This window comes from Meriones unguiculatus, chromosome 4 (assembly GCF_030254825.1).
Source record: "Meriones unguiculatus strain TT.TT164.6M chromosome 4, Bangor_MerUng_6.1, whole genome shotgun sequence".
Taxonomy (NCBI): domain Eukaryota; kingdom Metazoa; phylum Chordata; class Mammalia; order Rodentia; family Muridae; genus Meriones; species Meriones unguiculatus.
The window spans coordinates 74,873,185-74,892,661 of record NC_083352.1 but is presented as its reverse complement, the minus strand read 5'-3'; the positions used below and the strand labels follow the sequence as shown (position 1 = coordinate 74,892,661).

At 43.5% G+C, this 19,477-nt stretch overlaps 1 protein-coding gene across 8 annotated transcripts; it reads left to right on the top strand.

Annotated features, from left to right (window-relative positions):
• The first annotated feature begins 253 nt into the window (after window positions 1-253).
• Window positions 254-19,102, top strand: Ccdc198 (coiled-coil domain containing 198). Of its 8 annotated transcripts, none has more exons than XM_060382183.1 (8): window positions 254-598; window positions 690-916; window positions 2,134-2,216; window positions 10,400-10,486; window positions 11,716-11,817; window positions 13,411-13,570; window positions 16,748-16,853; window positions 18,852-19,102. In XM_060382183.1, the coding sequence occupies exons 2-8, from the start codon at window positions 694-696 to the stop codon at window positions 18,865-18,867; spliced, it is 777 nt and encodes a 258-aa protein (XP_060238166.1). In that variant the 5' UTR covers window positions 254-598; window positions 690-693; the 3' UTR covers window positions 18,868-19,102. The 8 variants fall into 8 exon arrangements, 7 of the variants coding, with proteins under 7 accessions (XP_060238166.1, XP_021518454.1, XP_021518452.1 ...); XR_009591441.1 differs by having other exon boundaries at window positions 255-598; window positions 16,748-17,772; window positions 18,852-18,985; XM_021662779.2 differs by lacking the exon at window positions 16,748-16,853 and having other exon boundaries at window positions 262-598; window positions 11,719-11,817.
• Window positions 19,103-19,477: the final 375 nt, after the last annotated feature.

Below are 19,477 nucleotides of genomic sequence, written 5' to 3'. Positions count from 1 at the left end.
AATTTTTATTTGGATGACTATTTAATAAATTTGCTCCTTTATTCCTGGCACAGAGATGGGGAAGGAAGGAGTCTTACTTCCTTTTCATTCTCCTACAATGTGCGCATATCCTTCAAAGGCAGCTCCAGTCCTTGGCAGAACAATCAAAGGAAGTATTATCCACTCCCCTGCTTCTTTTCCTAACTGAAAGATACATTCTCTAATTAGAATTCTAGATTAACACAGTCCTGAGCCATTAGCATCTGTCCTCTCATTTCCAATGGCTTTGCTCCTCTGGGCTGCTTGTTCTTTCCAAAATGTTTGCTATGAAAGGGCAGTTCTAAGATTTCTCTAAAACCCTGCTCAGCATCTCTGGTAATGGCCTGGGGTTGGATATTTGTTTAATGATAAATAGAAGTTTCTATCCCTGCCACTGAGTTTTTCAGAGAGTAGAATAACCAAGTCAATGTTTAACCGCATTCTTTAGTTCTGGAATGGCAAAGTAGAAGTTAAAGGGAAGTCTCCATGGAAACCAGCCTCCCAGGAAGTGGCCGGAGAAGTTAGTGTCTGGTGTCGGGGGACAGACTGGAAAGATGTCATGAAGGAAACACCTGCTTTGGTAAGCTGGGGTAATTGCCTCAAAACACTTAAACAAGCTCCATAAAGGCCCTCAAACCTTCCATCACGGTTTTCTTCTAAATATCTTCAAGGGAAATGGGTCTGTGTCTCTCCAAGGCTCACCCTCAGGCGATTGGTGTCGCACCTATCCAAAGCGAAGAAACAAAGCCTCCCTTAGCCGGCCCTGCGTTCTTTGCATTGAACCACGACCTGGAAGGCAAGAGCTCATACTCGTTCATGAGACTGCCGGACCAAAACGGAACTCTGGAAGGACAGCTACCGCCTCTTCGAGAACCGCGGTGTAGAAGATACCCTGCAGGTACACCAACACCAAACGTGAGCTTTGCGTGCCTGGGGCCCGGGAGTACTGTGGGAGGATTTCCCTGACTGTCTGCTTGATCTCTGAAAGTCTAGACCACTGAGGTGAAGAATATTTTCCAGCGAGGACTGAATATTTGTTGGCCGAATTGGAATGTTTGTGTCAATTCCTCATAAAGGACTTTTCGCCTTCCAAATAAGAAGGGGAAACTGTCCGGTCTCAGCTTCGTCTGTTGTGATTCCAGTGTGTATGCCCACTCCGGTAGTCTATGAAAATTACAAAGCTGCAGATGCGATAAATGACGGCAGTCACGCTCCAGCTGGAGTCTGAGCGTGAGTCACTGTCTCCGGGAGAGCTAATGCCTCGGGCTTTGTGCTGGGAGAGTAGCACTTTAGGAGTAAACTTCCCAGTGTGAATTTTGATACCAACCCAAACAGAACGGATTTAGTACCTGAGGGAGAGTAGGTGAATCAGCCTTCTCTAACCCTGCGTTCTTTGTGGGGGCATCACAGAACTAAGGGACTTTTTCCAACCCTGAGGGGATGCTCTGAGCCTGAATGGTTCCAAGTTGTTCTTGGTTGATCTTTACGACAGGTCAAACGTTTTCTGGTGACCACAGCGATAATTAATACGGAGGTGCTAGCTAGGGATGAGAAATTCATGTTTACGGGTGTCATCTAGCACACATTCCATACATCTGGGTCACCTTTTCTCTTGTTCACACTCTGCATCAGTAACACAAATGGACTCTCCCTCTTCCCTTTATTTTGGGGGAGGTCTCATAGTATTAAACTAGTGGGCTGGAGATAAAGCTCAGAGATAGAGCCCTTGTTTAGTAGAAGTGAGGCTCTGGCCTTGACCTCCAGCACAGAGGGGACTGTCATAAGGCTCTTCAATATCAATAAGATTCTATTTTCCAGGCTAAATTCTCTGTTGAGTAATACTTGTGGTCAGTACATAGTTAATGTTTCAACCTTTTTAAAAAATTAACCTTGGAGGATAAGGAAATAAAGAACTCAGACTAAAATGTTATCACTTGCATTCATGGAGGAGCCCTGCTCTGTGTGTCTCATCTCTACATATGACCAGTGAGTCAGGCACATCTAATGGAAAGATTCAAAATTATATAGATGGCTACTACACAGTGCTCAGCCTGGATGCCTAATCTGACAATAAATTGATTTTAATGGCTTATTATCTTCCCCCAATCCTTCAAGTATCCAGAGCCATGTATCTTGACATCCCACTGAAGCATGAAGAAACAAGTATTATCAAAAGGCATCCACCCCGAAGAATTCAAGTAAGATGAACTTAAAAGTCTTCTTAATGAATGTCTTCACTTTAATGCTTACATCTGTTTTCATCTATAATCATAAAAGAACCTTAAATACCTTATTAATGAAATATGGTTACAAAAAAATGTTGACAGTTGCAAAGACCATAGTATTAGGATTTCCTTTAGCTGTGATGTCACTTTTGAGGCTCATAACCCAAAAAAGTATCTTAACAAGGACATAGGCTAGAGAGTTTAAGGAACTGAAACTAGCGCTTAGTTGATTATTGTAAAATGGCAACTACTATTGTTCAAGTCAAACACCACAGAGGCAACTTGATCTATGTCATTCGTGTACTCCTTTAGCTCAATATGGGAAAGAAAATACCAGCTTTGTTAGCCAGGCCTCTGGTATTTCTAACAGTCAGTGTAAGTGACCTCTATCTCCCCTTAATCCTTTATTCATACTCGATGTTATACGCAGTTGTTAAAGCTGGGGACACTAGTGCCAGATGTCATTAATTCCCTTTAGAGAGGCATAAATTCTAATAAGACATCTCATCCTGAAAAGGGAAAGAGATCAGAGTGGGTCCTTGGAAATGAACGTCAGGTAACAGAAAGCGTGGGGCTATGTATGAATCGAGAAAAGGAAACAGCCTAACCCTGCCTGTTCCACAATTCATCCTGATGCCCAGACTGGTTCTGGGGTTAAGGGAGCTCTTTGTGGAGGACTGTTTCTGTGTCATTCAGGTCTTATTTATTTGTCTTCTTTGGACACTCAAAATTACTATTTGAAGTGGGTATTACCTTTGGTTCCAAAAGAGCATTTCTTCCAGAAATTTCAGGAAGTGCAAAGGTATTGTTTAGTTTGAACAAGGTTAAGGGTAAATGTAATAAATTAATGTCTAATTTACAGTTGTGAGCATATCTTTAGCTTAGCTGAGCAACCTAAAGCTGGCTTTATTCTTAAATGAAATGCATCCCTTTAAAGGAGTGTTTAATATATGTCCCTGAGAATCCCTGACACTGGCTAGCTCAAACAGAAAAAATCACTACAAACAGAGAAATATATTTGTGTTGTACTCTCTACATCACAGAATAGTATTAATAATTACCAATCCAAACTATGTTAAGGTCAGGTTTGGATTCCACCACGCTCAAAAAGAGGACTTTAATATTTCAGAGTCTGACACTATAACCCACAAACTAGCAGACCACCTTAAGAATAAAGAATCAAGCCTCATTATCTGACTGCAGAGACTGTGTTTTACAGTGTGATGTCTTCAGCCACTGACAACATGTACCACACTAATTCTAAGAGTGAACAAATGAAAGGGGCTCATCCTTGGCTGCAGTAAAACACAAGTGTACAAAGATAGCAATGTGCTGAACTACAAGGATATAGGGTGTTTTGTTGAACCCAAGAGCCAGGAGACTCTGAAAGACCAAATCCTATGTAGCTCTCCTGCGTTCTCCTCTGTATATCTGCTTTCATTTCCCCCAAAGATCACCTTTCTGTGCTCCTCAGGGACACCTTAAACTTGAATCTTATATATCCAATCAAATGGGCAGAGTTGCCTGACCATGGCTGGGCGTGCAAATTCCTGTGGAGGAAAGATCTTATTGGCTCAGCTCTACTAATGATTCTAGCTCTGATCCAATGAGCTGGGAGCAGAGGACATGCTTGTGCCATAGAATTGTGGGCAGAGGAGGCACCCTGCAGGCTCTGGAGTCAGCTCGCAGATAAAAGAGAAATCACTAGGAACTTGGCAGACACTCCCAAAGATACCATCTATAATTATCTTCACAAATGAGGCTCAGCACATTTTTCACCACAAATGGGTTTTTGAGAGAATAATAAATGCTGGGTTCCCATGACATGCTAATTAATAGCCTGATCTCTGCCAAAGAAAATTCTGAAAGTACTTTTAATTATTAAACCAAACCTAATTGCATCCTAAATAATTTGAGTTAGGTATTTGGCACTCTCCACTTCCTGAGCATCTCTACTTCTGAACTAGAGAGCACCTCTTCCTGGAGGTGAGAACTAAGCCTCTCTGCCTGGGAGCTTAAATCGACAGCATCTCCACCTACCTACTCTCCCCCCAATCCCATGTAGAACTGATCAGCAGTGCCATTCTGGCCTGCCCAGCTTCTCCTCCAACCATGCAGCCTAACAGTCTCTCCTGGTACCTTCTTTACCACCCCAACCCTGAGTATAGACCCAAGTTCTCTAGCAGGATAATTCTTTGATTTCCAGATATCTGTTCAAATTTTAGTATCCCTATAAGGCTCACCCTGAACAAACTATTAACTGTTGTTGATTTCCTCAGACCTTCTCTATCCTGTCTTTTCCCCTGCACACTATTCCCCATTGAACATATTGGTATTTTACTTGCAAATCCCTAATTTTAAATATGTGAATTCTGAAATGCTCCAAAATCCAGTTTTATCTAAGCACTGACATTGCCACGGGAGGAGGAAACAAAAAGCCATACCTAATCTCATGGGATAGTTTGCAGCCAAAAGAGCAGAAACACTGAAAATGCTGTGTGAAATTACCTTCAGCTACGGTGCCTCGTAAACACACGGAACAAACTCTTTTTAGACCTGAGTCCCATTACCAAGACATCTCATTATATACGTGCAAATATTTGAAAATCAAATATAAGATCCCAAATTTGAAATACTACTGGTCCCAAGAAATTCAAGTAAAAGGTACTCAGCATATATAACACATAGAGTAGGATCTGAATCCATGCTGGCACCAAAGTCCCCAAGGGAAACATGTGGCACACTGAAATTACAGTAACTCAGGGAAGTTTAATTTTTGACTATCAATGAATAGAAGTCTGGTTAAGAGAAATGGCCAAAGATACTGCAGTAACCGTTAGAAAGGGATGATGAGTAAGCAGCTCTAGGCCAAGGCAAGGGGAGAGTTTTCTGGAGCCCAAAAGGAGAAAGTCCGGCAGAGAAAGCAGGGCTGAGGATAAGGGTGACCTTCCACTGAGGGTCCCGGTCGATGCTACACTGTGACTAGCCAGAAGCCCAATACCTAACCTCATTGTCATCCCTCAGTGGCCACACCCGATGGGAAGCCAGCGGCAAGAAACTGCTGCAAGGGTACAGGCAGAGACCAGCTGGCGAGTGGGTGACTGGGATTGTAGAAACCAATGGAAGCCACCTGGCACCATAGCATTCAATTCTAGGTATTTCCTTCAGGCTTGGATGCTAGGACTTTCTTACTGCTGAGTGTTAAAAGTTATGGATGTGTCCCCATCTATTAAAACAATCGCGTACACCCACACACAGACATGTGCCCACTCACAGAAAAACAAACGATTCTGTGGGTTTTCTTTTCTCCAGTGGATACAATGTAACATCTATAATGCTGACCCATGCTTGCATTTCTGGTGTAAAACTGACTTGGTCATGAGATAAGTAAACACATAATTGCTGAGCTGGATTTCCTAAGGCTTTGTGTATCTGCTATAATGAGTGGAATGGGTCTACACTTTTTCAATACAGTTTTATGCCAGCTTTACCATCAAGATTGAATTGGTTTTGTAAAATGAGAAGATTCCTTGTCCTCTTTTCCAGAGCATTTATTATAACACAGGATTTCTCTATTCCCCTAACATTCAGTAAAACGTGTCTCCAAAACCATTTTTAGACTCTTGGACTGTTAAGGAAAGTGATAATTTTCCCTACTAGCTTAATTTATAGGTCTGAGTTGGTTTGAGTATCTTATTCTGAGCATTTCTTGGAAATTATCCATTTACCAAAGCTTTTGAATTTGTTGCTGTGGAGTCTTATCTTCCTCATATTCATATTTTGCTAAGTCTTATGAAATGAATCATCCAGCATACAGGTTGAGGTATGTATTTACGGTGTGTGTGTGTATGTGTGTGTGTCTTGGCTAGAGGTTGATGTCAGATGTCTTCTCTAATCATCCTCCACCTTATTTATTGGCACAGAGACTCACTGAGCCCGGAATTTGCCAGTTCAGCATTTAGCTAGTTTGTGCTGGGAATCCCATTTCCAGCTCCCGAGTGCTAATTCTCACACTTCATGGTGAGCATTTTATCTGCTGAGCTACCTCCCTGGCCCCAGATACCTTGTTTCAGTTTTCCAGTACTGAGCAATGAACCCATGGCCTCTTACATGCTAAATCAACATCCTTTGCTACTCAGTCCAGCCCTGCAGCTCTTGCACAATAAGCAGCATGATGGAGAACTCAGCCCTCATTTCAAATTGTGAGCCTGGATCCTCTATGGAGTGTTTTCCGATACCCCGTGTTGACTATAAATTACTCACAGCCAGCACCTACCCTTAGTGTCATATGGATTGGCTCTCCACAAATATTTTCATTTCTGTTCTGTTTTTTTTGTTTGTTTTTAAATACTGTTTACTTTTGAGAATTTCATGTTTGAGTACTGAATTTATGTTTTTCCATTCTCCTCCTCCATCCAGCTTCTCTCAAGGCCCTTCACCACAAACTCATGGCCTCTTCTTTTTAGTTGTTACTATTAAATGTACACACCTATGTCTAAGTTTATAAAGATAACTTCTGCATTAATTTAAAGTTGCTCACATGTGTTTAGGCTGGCCTCAGAAGCCATTAATGGCCTGTAGCTTTCATCTAGGTGAGGGGCCTTGTGTGTTTTCCCGGCTCCATGTGCCATGTCCATTGGTGTTTCTAGATGTTGTTTAGGCAGCCATATTGTTGAGCTTGCTGAAGCTTCCATGTCATGTGTAGAAGACACAATATTACAGTCCTGGTCCTCTGGCTTGCAATCTTTCTACCCTCTCTTCCACAGTGTTCTCTGAGCCTTAGATGTAAGGGCTGCTCTGTTTTCTGATCTAGAGAAGTATTTATCTTGTACTAAAGCCAAATCATGTTGTGTTTGGGGTTTCTTGTTTTGTTGCTGTTGTTCGTTTGATTAGTTGGTTTTATTTTGGTGTTGTGTTGGCTTGCATGAAGATCTGTTTGGTATAAAGAATGTTATTGAAATGCAACTGCACTGCAAGGACTTGATCAGAAATTCCTCCTGGGGTTAAGTTGTCTTGATAATCATCTACATAGAGCTGTCATAGGGCACTTCCCAGAGTCTGAAAACACATGTTCTTAAGGCATAGCACCAGACAAATGTTACATTTGCTTTGGGTTATTTGTCCCACCTTTCTTTTCGTAGTAATAAAAATCCTAGGTCAGGGCTGGGGAGATAGCTCAGAGGTTAAGAGCAGTGACTGCTCTTTCAGAGGTCCTGAGTTCAATTCCCAGCAACCACATGGTGGCTCACAACCATCTATAATGATATCTGGTGCCCTCTTGCAGACAGAACATTATATGCATAATAAATAAATCTTAAAAAAAAAATCCTAGGTCAGTGATTACCACCAAGTGCAGAGGTGTGTGGTGTTTGGTTGATTTATTCTCCATTCCCAAAGCCCTAGCGCATATTCTAACTGATTAAATTGATCATGAAGTGAAGAAATCTTCAAACAAGTAAGATATTTCCTAATATTAAAAAATGAAAAAGTACCACTTCTCTAAGTAAGTCCTTCCGGTGTGTTTCCTATGCAAAGGATGAAGTGAGGCATCATCTTCTCCTCCGTGGAAAGGGAGGTGTTTGTGAACCCAGGGCCCTGAAGGAGTATCACTGGGCTGCCACATTTAAACAAAGCCAGTTTTCCCAACTATTTTTTTCTGTACTGCTTCCCAGTCCGAAGTCTATGCAGGTGGAAGTGTTTGCAGTGTCACTTGCTGCCATCTAGTGGCTTTGTAAAGAGAATGAGTGTTCACTGAATTCTTTTTTTTTTTTTTTTTTTTTTTTTTTTCAGAAACTAGTTGCCTAGAGCATTCATAAACAGTAACCTTGATGAGAATTGTGAGCCTAACTAGAAAGCTGAGAAAGCTGAGAACAAAGAAAGTGAGCCATCTGTGGCTCAGGCATTCATACTATCAAACCACAAGGCTGGTCCAAAGATTACCTTTGAAATGACTTAAATATATTGAGTTCTTCAGACTCAGTCTTTATCTTACAAACGCAAGTCGCCTATGGTCCACTTGAATGTGGGTCCTTTATTCATCTGTTGCAGTGTGGGATCACTTCGGACCCCATCCTTCAAAGATGGGGTCTTTAGGTTTTGCTTGTTTGTTTGTTTTGTGGGTATTGGGTATCAAGGTACCCAATCTCTCTCTGAGAAATCCCCAGTCTCTCTCTGAGATTTTTAAAAACTGTCTACTCCCAAGACATACATACCCCAAACCTGGGGAATCTCCAGCCCCAGTGGAGCACCTTGGGATTTTGTTTCACAGTGCAAGGGTATTCCAAGGATCATGCAATTGGGAGGCAAACAATGAGGCGAAGAAGATAGCTTTAGACTGGGCACACACCTGAGCTTGAATCCTAGTGATGGCACTTTCCAGGAGGGCAAACTTGGACACATCATTAGCCTTTCTGAAACGGAGACACGCCTAGCCCAGTGGTGCACACCTATAATCCCAGCACTCAGGGAAGCAGAAGCAGATGGATCTCTGTGTGTTCAAAGCCAGCCTAGTCTAGTGAGTCCAGGACAGCCAGGGCTACACAGAGAAACCCTGTCTCAGATAGATAGATAAATAGATAGATAGATAGATAGATAGATAGATAGATAGATAGATAGAAAGAAAGAACAAAGACCCTCATAATTTATACACAAGGTTCACTTGAGGACGACATGTGATAGTGCATTTCCTCATGGACATAGTATGGAATAATGGCTACACAGCGATACAGCCTCATGAATACACAAATCCTGAAGACTCACCCATGCTGAGGAGACATGGACCTTTCTGTTTTCCCTTTATCCAAGCCCCTATCCCCAGCTGTCATAGATTCTTCCTCCCACGAGTATCTAGAGGGTTCCCTATCCCTCAGTCTCTCCCTCCAGCGTTCTGGCACAATCAGCTGTTACCTCCTGAACCACCATCTTCATGCCCTGAAAAGCTGAGAGTGAGAGAAACAAACAAGCTTTGCTTTGTCACCTCTTGTTGCTGCTTTGCTGGGTTAGGGTACAGGGCCAGACCTCACTGGGACTGTGTCTCGTTGTCACCAGTGATTACTGCTGAGGTGTCTAGGGATGCTTCCCTGGTGAGCCCAGGACAGACAGACAGTTCCTGCCTTGAACACAGACTGCCTGGATGTGAAGAACACAGCTCTGGCTCCCTGCACGAACAAACTCTGCAGACATGCTTCTGCATGTCAGCACACCAGCTTTGTCTCCCATGCTCAGCCTTGTAGAGCCCAAATTCTCCTGAGGTGAAGGAAGGCTGGGCAGTGGGCTGGGGCAATGGCTCAATGGGTAAAGTGCTTGCTGGTCAAGGATAGTACCTTGATACCCAATACCCACAAAACAAACAAACAAGCAAAACCTAAAAAGCCAGATCTGGAAGCATTCAATTATGACAGGAAACATCTGTAAACCCAGCACAGACTGGGATAAGACTTTGGGATAATAAGGTTAAGAGCTACAGAAAGACACCTGACATCAACCCTTGGTCTCTACATAGACCTACATGGACGGCTGTACCTTACATACATGTACAACACACACACATACACACACACATGGTGGGGGGGCAGTTAGACCCATGGATATACTCCTTTTCAGTTTTAGTGAACCTTTTTAAGCTCTAATAAAATGCCTCTCATAAAGCCTAGCCACTGCTAGAAAAAGATGACCCTACCACGCGTTAGCATGCTGCACTTTCCTTTCAAGTGTGTCTGGTCACCCATGACTACTGAGGGAGCCTCTCTAAAGACCTTCCAAAGAGGTCACTTCGAAAGGACTGGGACAGCACTGTGTGGTTAAAGGAAGCTCAGGTGTGTCTCCAGTGTCTCCTCCACCTCACCAGTCTAAGACCCCAGATGTTTAGTAACTTTGAACGTGGTCCCTCACTACAAAGGGAGAAGCACTCAACTCTGACTAAGATTGGGTTTACTGGCTCCCTAGAAACAATGTGATAGAATAATAAGGAACCCCACAGGTCAAAAAGCCTTTCTCACAGATGACACCAGTGGCACTGTGGGAATCACCTTCCCTGCGCATGCCCAGGAACAAGTGCTGCCTTCACACAGGGCTCAGGGAGTTTGATGTCTCTGCTTTTGTGTTTCATCGTCTCATGGCGAGAGGGATGCTGAATTCTCTCAATATTGGACTTCTAGAAGCTTGAACCCATTGACCTGCCACAACTAATTACCTCTGAGAGGCTTCTGAGCCAGCAAGAAGCAAGAACAAGGCACAAAGCGAAGGTGAGCTGTGGCAGTTGCTGACTGGGGGATGTGGGTGAAGCCGGGGGAGTCACTCTTTTCATGGTTCCCCTTCACACGAGAGTTCAAAGTCAAAGCAGACGGTTCGTGCCTGGCAGGCAGAATGTTTGAAGCGTCAGTGCTTGCCCGTGCCTGCCTCCAACTGGCAAGTGCTCTTCAGTCTCAGATGAGGCCAGGCCATGTCTGCTTTGTGGAGGAAATGGAGACACGGAGATGAAAAGGGCATCTTACATGGAAACTGATGGTTCTAGAAGTTTTCAAATCTGTGGTGGGAGAAAGCCAGCAATAAACAAGTCTACCCCAGTGCCTCCAGGGTTTAAAAACCCCTCCATTCTGGGGCTCCAGGGAGGATCAGTCAGCTTTGTCCTGCTGACTAAAAGTGAAAGCTGTTAGTAGGGGGTCATTTTCAAACCAGGTCCTGACTCACTCTGCAGCTGCATGGCCTAGTAAGAAGCACAGGGGTACTACAAGTCCTCAAGCTCATGCTTAGGGTGCTGACAGTGGGTGGGGCAGCCTCCCCCTAAGTTTCTGCACTGTTCGACACACTGTCCACATGGCAGCACGAAGGGCTGTCACCAGCTCTCTCCTTCACCCTGGCCAACAGCAGGTGACAAATGAAAATGCAGTCACCTCTGCTTGCCCTCAGTACTCACCTTAACTATGTCACTGAATTTCACGGCAAACTAAAGGGAGACCACCAGACTTATGTGTAGTCATTTCAAAGCCTCCCTTAACTGCTGCGTACCCCTGTGCTACAGTAGAGAAACAGGGTCCACTGACCCACTTGGGGGTTCTTCCCTCAATTCACAGCCAGCTAATCAGTGGCAGAGGACACAAGAGGAGAAAGGGAGGCCCCGTTCTAAACCGGGAGACTTTTCTAGACACACACTGAAAGCATCTGTTGGCAGGGGAAATGGTACAGTGTGCAAGTGAGATTATCAAAGTGAAATTGTCAAAACCCTTGCATTCCAGGGTTGCAAAACTCTGCAATAACCTTTAAAACACTATTAGAGACACAGCAGATTGCCACTTCATTCACTGACAGCTACACAAAGAACTTTTCAGGGACAGACACTAGCGTACCTTTATCCTGACAGAAGATCGCTGTGGATTATGATGGATTACGATCCTCTGCTCCAGGAAGGGTTGAAAGATGTAGGACTGCAGAGGTCAGTAACAATTACCCCACATTAACATGTCATCCTTCACAGCAGGAACTTGAGAAGAAGATTCAGCTTCCCAGGCACACTCCTCAGAAAAGACAGTATTTACATAAGATGCAGATGCTGGAGATGAACCATAAAAGACAACAGGTAAAGAGAAGAGGGTCACATTTACCAACTTTGGAGGGCGTCATCAGTGTCCCACCGAGTACAGCCTAGACTCAGCACCAGAGCTGAAGCTGCTGTGGCACAGGCTGGCAAAAACAGGAAGATGGCCTTTGCTTCAGCCTTTTTTAATTTAACTTCTCTTCAAGATTAGACCTGTGCTTCAATTTTAATGTATGCATTTATTTCTTTATTTTGTGGGGGCATAGGGCACACAACATGTGCTGTAGTATGTGTCTGGAGGTCCGAGGCCAATTTTGATAATAGGGGTTTTTTTTTCCTTCCATCATATGGGTTCTGGGTATCAAACTCAAGATTGTCAGACTCGGCAGCAAGCTCCCTTAGCCACTGAGCCATCTCACTAATCCCTCCAGTGTCCCTTTTTCTTTGTCTTTTAGTTTTGTTTTTTAGATGGGCGTCTCATTATATATCCCTGGCTGGCCTGGAACTAACTCTGTAAGCCAAGATGGCCTCCTGCCTCCTGACTGTTAGGATCAAAGGTGTGCACCACAAAGCCCAAGCTGCCCTCTGACCTTCTGGCTGCAGCCAGAAAATGGGGCCGATAATATTCATTTCTTGGTTTAGTAACAGAGAGAACTGAAGTCAGTCTTTATTCTGATACGCAGGCCTCTTCCGATAACCTGTGCCACAGAAGTTCCTATCAAGAAACACCTTTTGCTGGGCATGGTTGTGCCCCCACGCTTGGGAGGCTGTAGAGGAGGACTGCTACAAGGTCTGGGCCAGCCTGAGTTACATAGAAACTTTCAGGACAGCCTGAGCTATGGAGTGACGTCCTGTTCCCAAAAGAAAAAAAATAAGCAAGGCTTTTGTCTTGGTCCTTTTCTGCTGCCATAAGAGAGTACCAGAGATGCGGTAATTAATAGAGACAATGAATATATTGCTTGTTGTTCTGGAGGCTGGGAAGTCTAAGACTGAGATACTGGCAGTTGATAGGAGGTAGCACAACACAATATAAGCAGAGAACATGGCAGGTGTCAATGCCCATGAGATTGAGGGGTCAGAAGCAAGAGCAACTCAAGACAGACAAGCCTGCCTTTATAGCTCTTCCCAGGGAGAACTAGCCTCCTCCTGTGACAATAGTTTACTCAGTCCTGAGGGTGAACCATCTCTTAAAGGACCACCTACAAATTAGCATAGGGATTGGGGTGGGGGTGGGAGGTTGTTTCCAACCTATGAGTTTGGGAGGAAGCACTGGAACACTTTCTCCAGTGGAGCTCTGCAACTGTCCTACCCTAGATGCACACCCTTCGCACCTCCCATCCCCACCCCAAGGAAGCATCCTAAGAGTCTGTCCTCTGCAATTCGAAACACCTCACCTACAGACAGAGGGCAGCAGGCATCCTCATTTTATTGGCCACACCTCTGTGAGGCAATGAGCATGCTCCTATTTCCCCTAACAAGCCTGTGATTCAAGTTCCCACACCATGTGACTGGAAGACAACCACTCCAGTATGCTCAAGGGTGTCCGGGTCTGTGAACTGTCCACTTTTGATGCTAATCTGTTTTGGGGAAGACAGATTGAAAGAACAGTAACCACTTCAAACTGATTATTTTCAGGCCCAGATGGAGTTGAGGATGAGTCTTAATAGTAAATCCATACTTGATATGCAAAAGCTGAAGGACCATAATGGCAACAAAATCACCCAAAACACACTGAGGAGCGATGGCTGTGACGTGCTTACCATAATCCCTGATGAAACCATAAACAGAAACCCAGGTGAGTCATTTCTTTAGTAAAATATTCATGTGTTGTTTTGGTTTGGTTTGGGAGTTTAGTTGTTCTAAAACAGGCTTTCATGTAGCTCAGGTTAGCCTCAGACTCACTAAGAAGACAAAGTTGACCTTTAACTTCTGACCCTCCTGCCTCCACCTCCCAAGCACTGTATGATACCTCTATCCCTGGTTTGTATATGCCATACTGGGCTTTGTATATGCCAGGGTACAAGGCAGACAAAGACTCTACCCAACTCCTCCATCACTGGCTCCCTAGTTTTGTTCTAAGACAAAATCAAATTTGAACTCAAGATTCCTTGCCTCCGTTTTCTGAGACTGAGATGCAAGCATATTTTGACTTGTTCATTAATTTATTTGTTCACTTTACATCCTGATTGCGGCCCCCTTCTCTCATCTCAGCCCCACCTCACACATCTCTCCCTTCCCCTTCACCCTCCCCTCTCCTTCTCCTCAGAGAAGAGGGAGGTCCCCCATGGTATTCAACCTGGCACATTAAGCCACTGCAGGACTAGGCACATCCTTTCCACTGAGGCCAGACAAGGTGACCCAGTTAGGAGAATGGGATCCAAAGGCAGACATGAGACTCAGAGAGGACCCCTGCTCCAGTTTTAGAGGAATCCACATGAAGACAAGCTACCCTTCCAGCTACCTCAATCGTTCTCCCTACTCTTCTAACAGGACTCCCTGAGCTCTGCCTAGTGTTTGGCTGTGGGTATCTGCATCTGTTTCCATCAGCTGCTGGGTGAAGTTTCTTAGAGGAGTTATGCTAGGCTTCATATAAAAGCATAGCAGAACAACATTAATAGTGTCAGAGAGGGGATGGTTCTCTTCCCTGAAACAGATCTCAAGTAGGGCCAGTCTTTGTTTGGTCATTCCCTCAATCTTTGCTCCATCTTTGTCCCTGCACATCTTGTAGGCAGGAAAAGTTTTAGGTGGGAGGTACTGTGTCCTTATTCCTCCACTGAATATCCTGCCTGGCTAAAGGAGGTGGCCACTGCAGGCTTCACATCCCCTGCTGCTAGGAGTCTCAGCTAGGGTCATCCCGATAGACCCCAGGGAGCCTCTTCCCATCCTAGAAATGCCCTGCTCTGCAATATTTGTTCTCTCTCCTAGTCCTCCCCCATCCCTCTCTCCCACCATATGATTTCTGCTCTCCCTGTTCCACTCCCCCCCCCTTACCCAGTTCTCTCTCCATCTACTTCTGATGTTTATTTTATTTCCCCTTCTGAGTGATATTCAACCATCGTCTCTTGGGCCCTCCATGTTGCTTAGCTTCTTTGAGTCTGTCGATTGTAGGATGGCTATCCTGTACTCTATTGCTAATACTTATGTATAAGTATTATACATATTATAAGTGAGTATATTCCATGCGTGTCTCTTTGGGTTTGGGTTACTTTATTGAGGATGATCTTTTCTAGTTCCATCCATTTTCCTGAAAATTTCATAATTTCTTTGTTTTTAATAGCTGAGTAGTGTTTCATTGTTTTAATATACCACATTTTCTTTATCCATTCTTTGGTTGAGGAACATCTATGTTGTTTCCAGATTCTGGCTATTACAAATAATGCTGCTCTGTAAACAGTTCACCAAGTGTCTTTGTGGTATGGTAGAGCATCTTCAGGAGTGGTATAGCTAGGTCTTGAGGCAGAATTATTCCCAATTTTCTGAGAAACCACCAAATTGATTTCCAAAGTGGTTGTACAAGTTTGCCATCCCACTGACAATGGAGGAGGGTTCCCCTTTCTCCACATCCTCTCCAGCATGTGTTGTCACTTGATTTTTTTTTTTTTTTTTTTTTAGATCTTAGCCATCCTGATGGGTGTAAGATGAATTCTGAGTCATTTTGATTTTCATTTCCCTGATGACTAAGGATGTTGAACGTTTCTTTTAAGTATTTCTCTGCCATTAGAGATTTCTCTGTTAAGAATTCTGTTTAGCTCTCTACCCCATTTTTTAAATTGGGTTATTTGGTTTGTTGCTGTCTAATTTCTTCAGTTCTTTATATATTTGGATGTTAGCCCTCTGTTGGATGGAGGATTTGTGAAGATCTTTTCCCAATCTGTAGGCTGCTGTTTTGTCCTATTGACAGTGTCCTTTTACTAAAAGAAGCTTTTCCGTTTTCATGAGGTCCCACTTATTGTTGGTCTTAGTGCCTAAGCTATTGGCATTCTGTTCTGGAAGTTGTCTCCTGTACCTATTCATTCAAGGCTCAAGGCTATTCCCCACTTTCTCTTGTATTAGATTTAGTGTATCTGATTTTATGTTGAGGTCGTTGATCTGCTTGGACTTGACTTTTGTGCAGGGTGATAAATATGGATCTATTTGCAAATCTGACCGTATCACTTTCCTGCTTAGAAAGGCTTAGAAATCAGTCACCAGGACTGGAAAGCTGGCTCAGGGGCCCAGAGCACTTGCCATTCTTCCAGAGGACCCAAGTTTTGTTTCCAGCCCACAGGTAGGGTGGCTCAAAACTGCCAGTAACTCCAGCTCTGGGGAATCTGATACCCTCTTCCAGACCCCTCCAGAACCTGCACTCACATGCCATACAGGCATACAAACACATGCTTATAAATAAAAATCAATTTTTAAAAACACAGTCAGATTTCTATGAACCTGAGGAGAAACTCTTTAATGGGGGACCTTCAACCTTCCAGGATCTGGCCACTATCTATCCTCTGATTGCATCTCCTTCAGCCAGGGTTGGGGGGGCGGGAGATGAATGGAGGGGAGATGTGAGGGGATGGGGAAGAGGGGTTTCCTAGGACAGTACCTGACAAGGCCCACGTTCCCACTGGACACAGAATGACAGCAGAATAATTGAAAATCAGGTTGGGGCATCCACCTGTGCCTCAGTCTCAGACAGAGATAGGCTCTGTTGTCAAATAAACAACTTTCATAACTGAAAAAAAAATATTGACAAACAACTAAGAGAAAAGGCCTCAGCTAAAGTTAAGCACTCCAAATCATCTCCTGAGAACAAGCCAAATATACTTACATCAGCAAGGGCCTTGGAAAATGTGTCAGGCTTGAAGGGACCAAGAAAGGACTGCAGACAAGGGCTTTTCATTGCTTCTCTGAGGTTTCTTAAAGAGGCTTCACTCTGTTCCAGCTGCAGTCTGTTGATTCTCTCTCTCTCTCTCTCTCTCTCTCTCTCTCTCAGCTAAACCTGTAATTCCAGGTCTTGATCACCATGAATTCCTTGAACTGCATAGTGAGTTTTGGGTTCCAGCCTGGACTCCACATCTCCAAAACAGACCAAGCAGCTGGTACTGTGATCTGTTATTGACACACATTCTCTCCTTTAATTCTTACACAACTAGAAGGTGAGAGTTGACATTTACCCATAATGTAACACAGCCAGAATTCAAGGTCACATCTTCATGACCTGCATGACCTGCATGACCTGCCTGCTACCACAACCTCCGTCGGATATTGAGAATTCACAGCTTTGTCTAGGACAGCCCTGGAAAGTATGCAGGCCTAAGCTGTGAGCCCTTACCCATCATTGAAGAGGCTGCACTCTCGAGTTCTAGACAAAAGCTGAAGAGTGCACAGATGCTGGCCTTCATATGCCCCTATCAAGGACCTCGGTGGGTGGGAACAGAAAAAGGAACCCCAGCTGGAGCCCTCTGCTAGACATGCAGGGAGGGACAGCTGTCTCAACATATGGAGACTGGGTCAGCAGCAGAATCCCCTGGGGAGTGGGGACTTTCCCAGGTCCCATCCTCATCCTGAATAAGCATCTCCAGATAGTTCTCCAAGGGATTCTGGAGATCAGCTGACCTCAGATGGACTTGCTCTCAGAGAGTACAATCAATTCTTAAAGTCTATGGGATTTTTTTTTCTTTGTGATAACAGGATGTGTATGCTAATACACCTAACAAAATGTATCTAGAAAATGTAACTTGCTAGCATGAGGTAAAAATTCTAACTGTTCTCATTAAAATGGGATAAGAATTAATTAGGCTCTTGTGGAAGGAGATGTCTACAGGCAACTTCACCTGCTGCTGAAGTTTCCAGAAAGAGAAATCTATTACTTATTTTTATGGTTGCTATGACAAAATTGCTGACAAGAACTCTGTAGAAGCTTTGGTTCACAGTTCCGGGATATAGTCCATTACATCAGGGAAGACATGACAGCAGGAATGAGAGGCTGGCCACAGTGCATCTGCAGCCAGGAAGCAGGTAGAGATGGATACTGGTCCTCCAGCTTGCTTTCTCCTCTTCCTTTCTACCTACCCAGTCTGATTACTCATTGGCTCATTCAATTATTTGTTCTCCTAATGACAAAAGTATAAAAATGTGTTTTTGTTTTTTTGGTTTTATTTGTTTCTTTTGTTTGAGACAGATCTCATGTATCTTAGCCTGATCTTTAACTTAGTGTGCATCAGTGGAGGACCCTGAACACCGGGGCCTCCTGCCTCTGCCTCCTGATTTCTTAATACAGGCATTTGCCATCACCCCATTTTATTTGGTGATTCAGTCTGTATCATGCATGCTAATAATGCACTCTACCAACTGAGCTACATCCTGTGCCCTAATTTTTAGATGGTTCAGCTGAAAGCAATATTGTGGCAAAAGATAGTGTGGATGAGTTGGAGATCTAGGTTTGTTTCACTAGTCTTGTTACTTTCAGTTCATTAAAGAAATTTTAAATAGTAGCTAAAAATTAATACTTACAGGACTAACAGTCTCTGTGTGTTGTTCTTGTTTAAAACAATGAATAATCTCAACGTTGCACAAAGGAAAACTAGAACAAAGCAAAAGTAGCAAGGCAATTCTTATTGCAAAAAGGTATGCCAGAATCCAAACTAGCTAGCAGGCACATGGGGACAGGCAGTGCTCATAGTTTTTTCTAACACAGATAGTGACTGTGTCTTTTCTGCATTGGCTGGAGTCCAACCTACAATCTTTTGAAACTGGCTAGTTTTGAAAGAATTGTAGAAAAGAAATGAAGAGAAGTGGCAAAGGATGGACACTTAAGTTACTTAAGTCCAAGAACACAGCAGGACTTTTGTATAAACAACAATTTTACCAGGTTAGGGGTAGGGTGATTAAAACATTTGCATAAAGGTTTTACCAGATAGAAGAAGACAAGAAGATTTTAATTTCTTATGGCAAACAACAGTTTTACAGTTTACAGAAAAGGCTAATATTTAATTTTTCTTCCAGTATTAACCGAGAGTAAGTTATTCTATGATAATAAAAGCATTTTCAATAATCATTCTCAAGGAGAAATTAAAAATATTTTTGCTCTTTTGCAGGAAGTCCACAGGATGAAGAATTCTTGGAATACCACACAGAGAATGACTATGGTGTCCAGAAAATTGGCAAGGTGGAGACATGGCTCCGTGAACAAGAAGCCCGGGAGCAGCTTTTCTGGGGCAGCTCCAGCTCTGACTCAGACAATCTTGAGGAAGAGGAAAGGAGACCACAAGCACTGGTGAGGACCAAGACAGAGAGGATCCCATCTTATGATGAGTTTTACGACAGAGAATAAAAACACTGAACATTACCCAGGGGGTGAGAGCACTGACTACTTTGGTTTGTTTGTTTGTTTGTTTGTTTTTCATCAAAATCACTCATGTTTGCATATGAACTACTCTGAGGGAAGTATACTTTGGTACACAGAAAGGATGTCACCTGGAGTCTTGTAGTTAATAGGATTGTCATGTATGATGTAAGTCTATGCCTTAAAACTGAGGGGCTGAAACCAAGGTCATTTGATTGTCTTACTTTTCTGTGGGGAGCTGGCTGAGTGGGGTTATCCTTTTGCTGATATCTTAACCTACTTTATGTAATTTGAAATCAGATGGCAACTAAGACTGGAGTCACATGGAGGCTGAGCTAGGGCACAAGACAACTGAGATTTGATCACTTTCTACATGGT

Bases quoted from the DNA above. Each gene is read 5' to 3' on its own strand.
- Ccdc198 (XM_021662777.2), top strand. From the start codon at position 694: ATGGGTCTGTGTCTCTCCAAGGCTCACCCTCAGGCGATTGGTGTCGCA. The intron at 10,487-11,715 runs GTGAGCTGTGGC...CATCCTTCACAG, and splicing joins GAACAAGGCACAAAGCGAAG to CAGGAACTTGAGAAGAAGAT. The intron at 13,571-18,851 runs GTGAGTCATTTC...GCTCTTTTGCAG, and splicing joins AACCATAAACAGAAACCCAG to GAAGTCCACAGGATGAAGAA.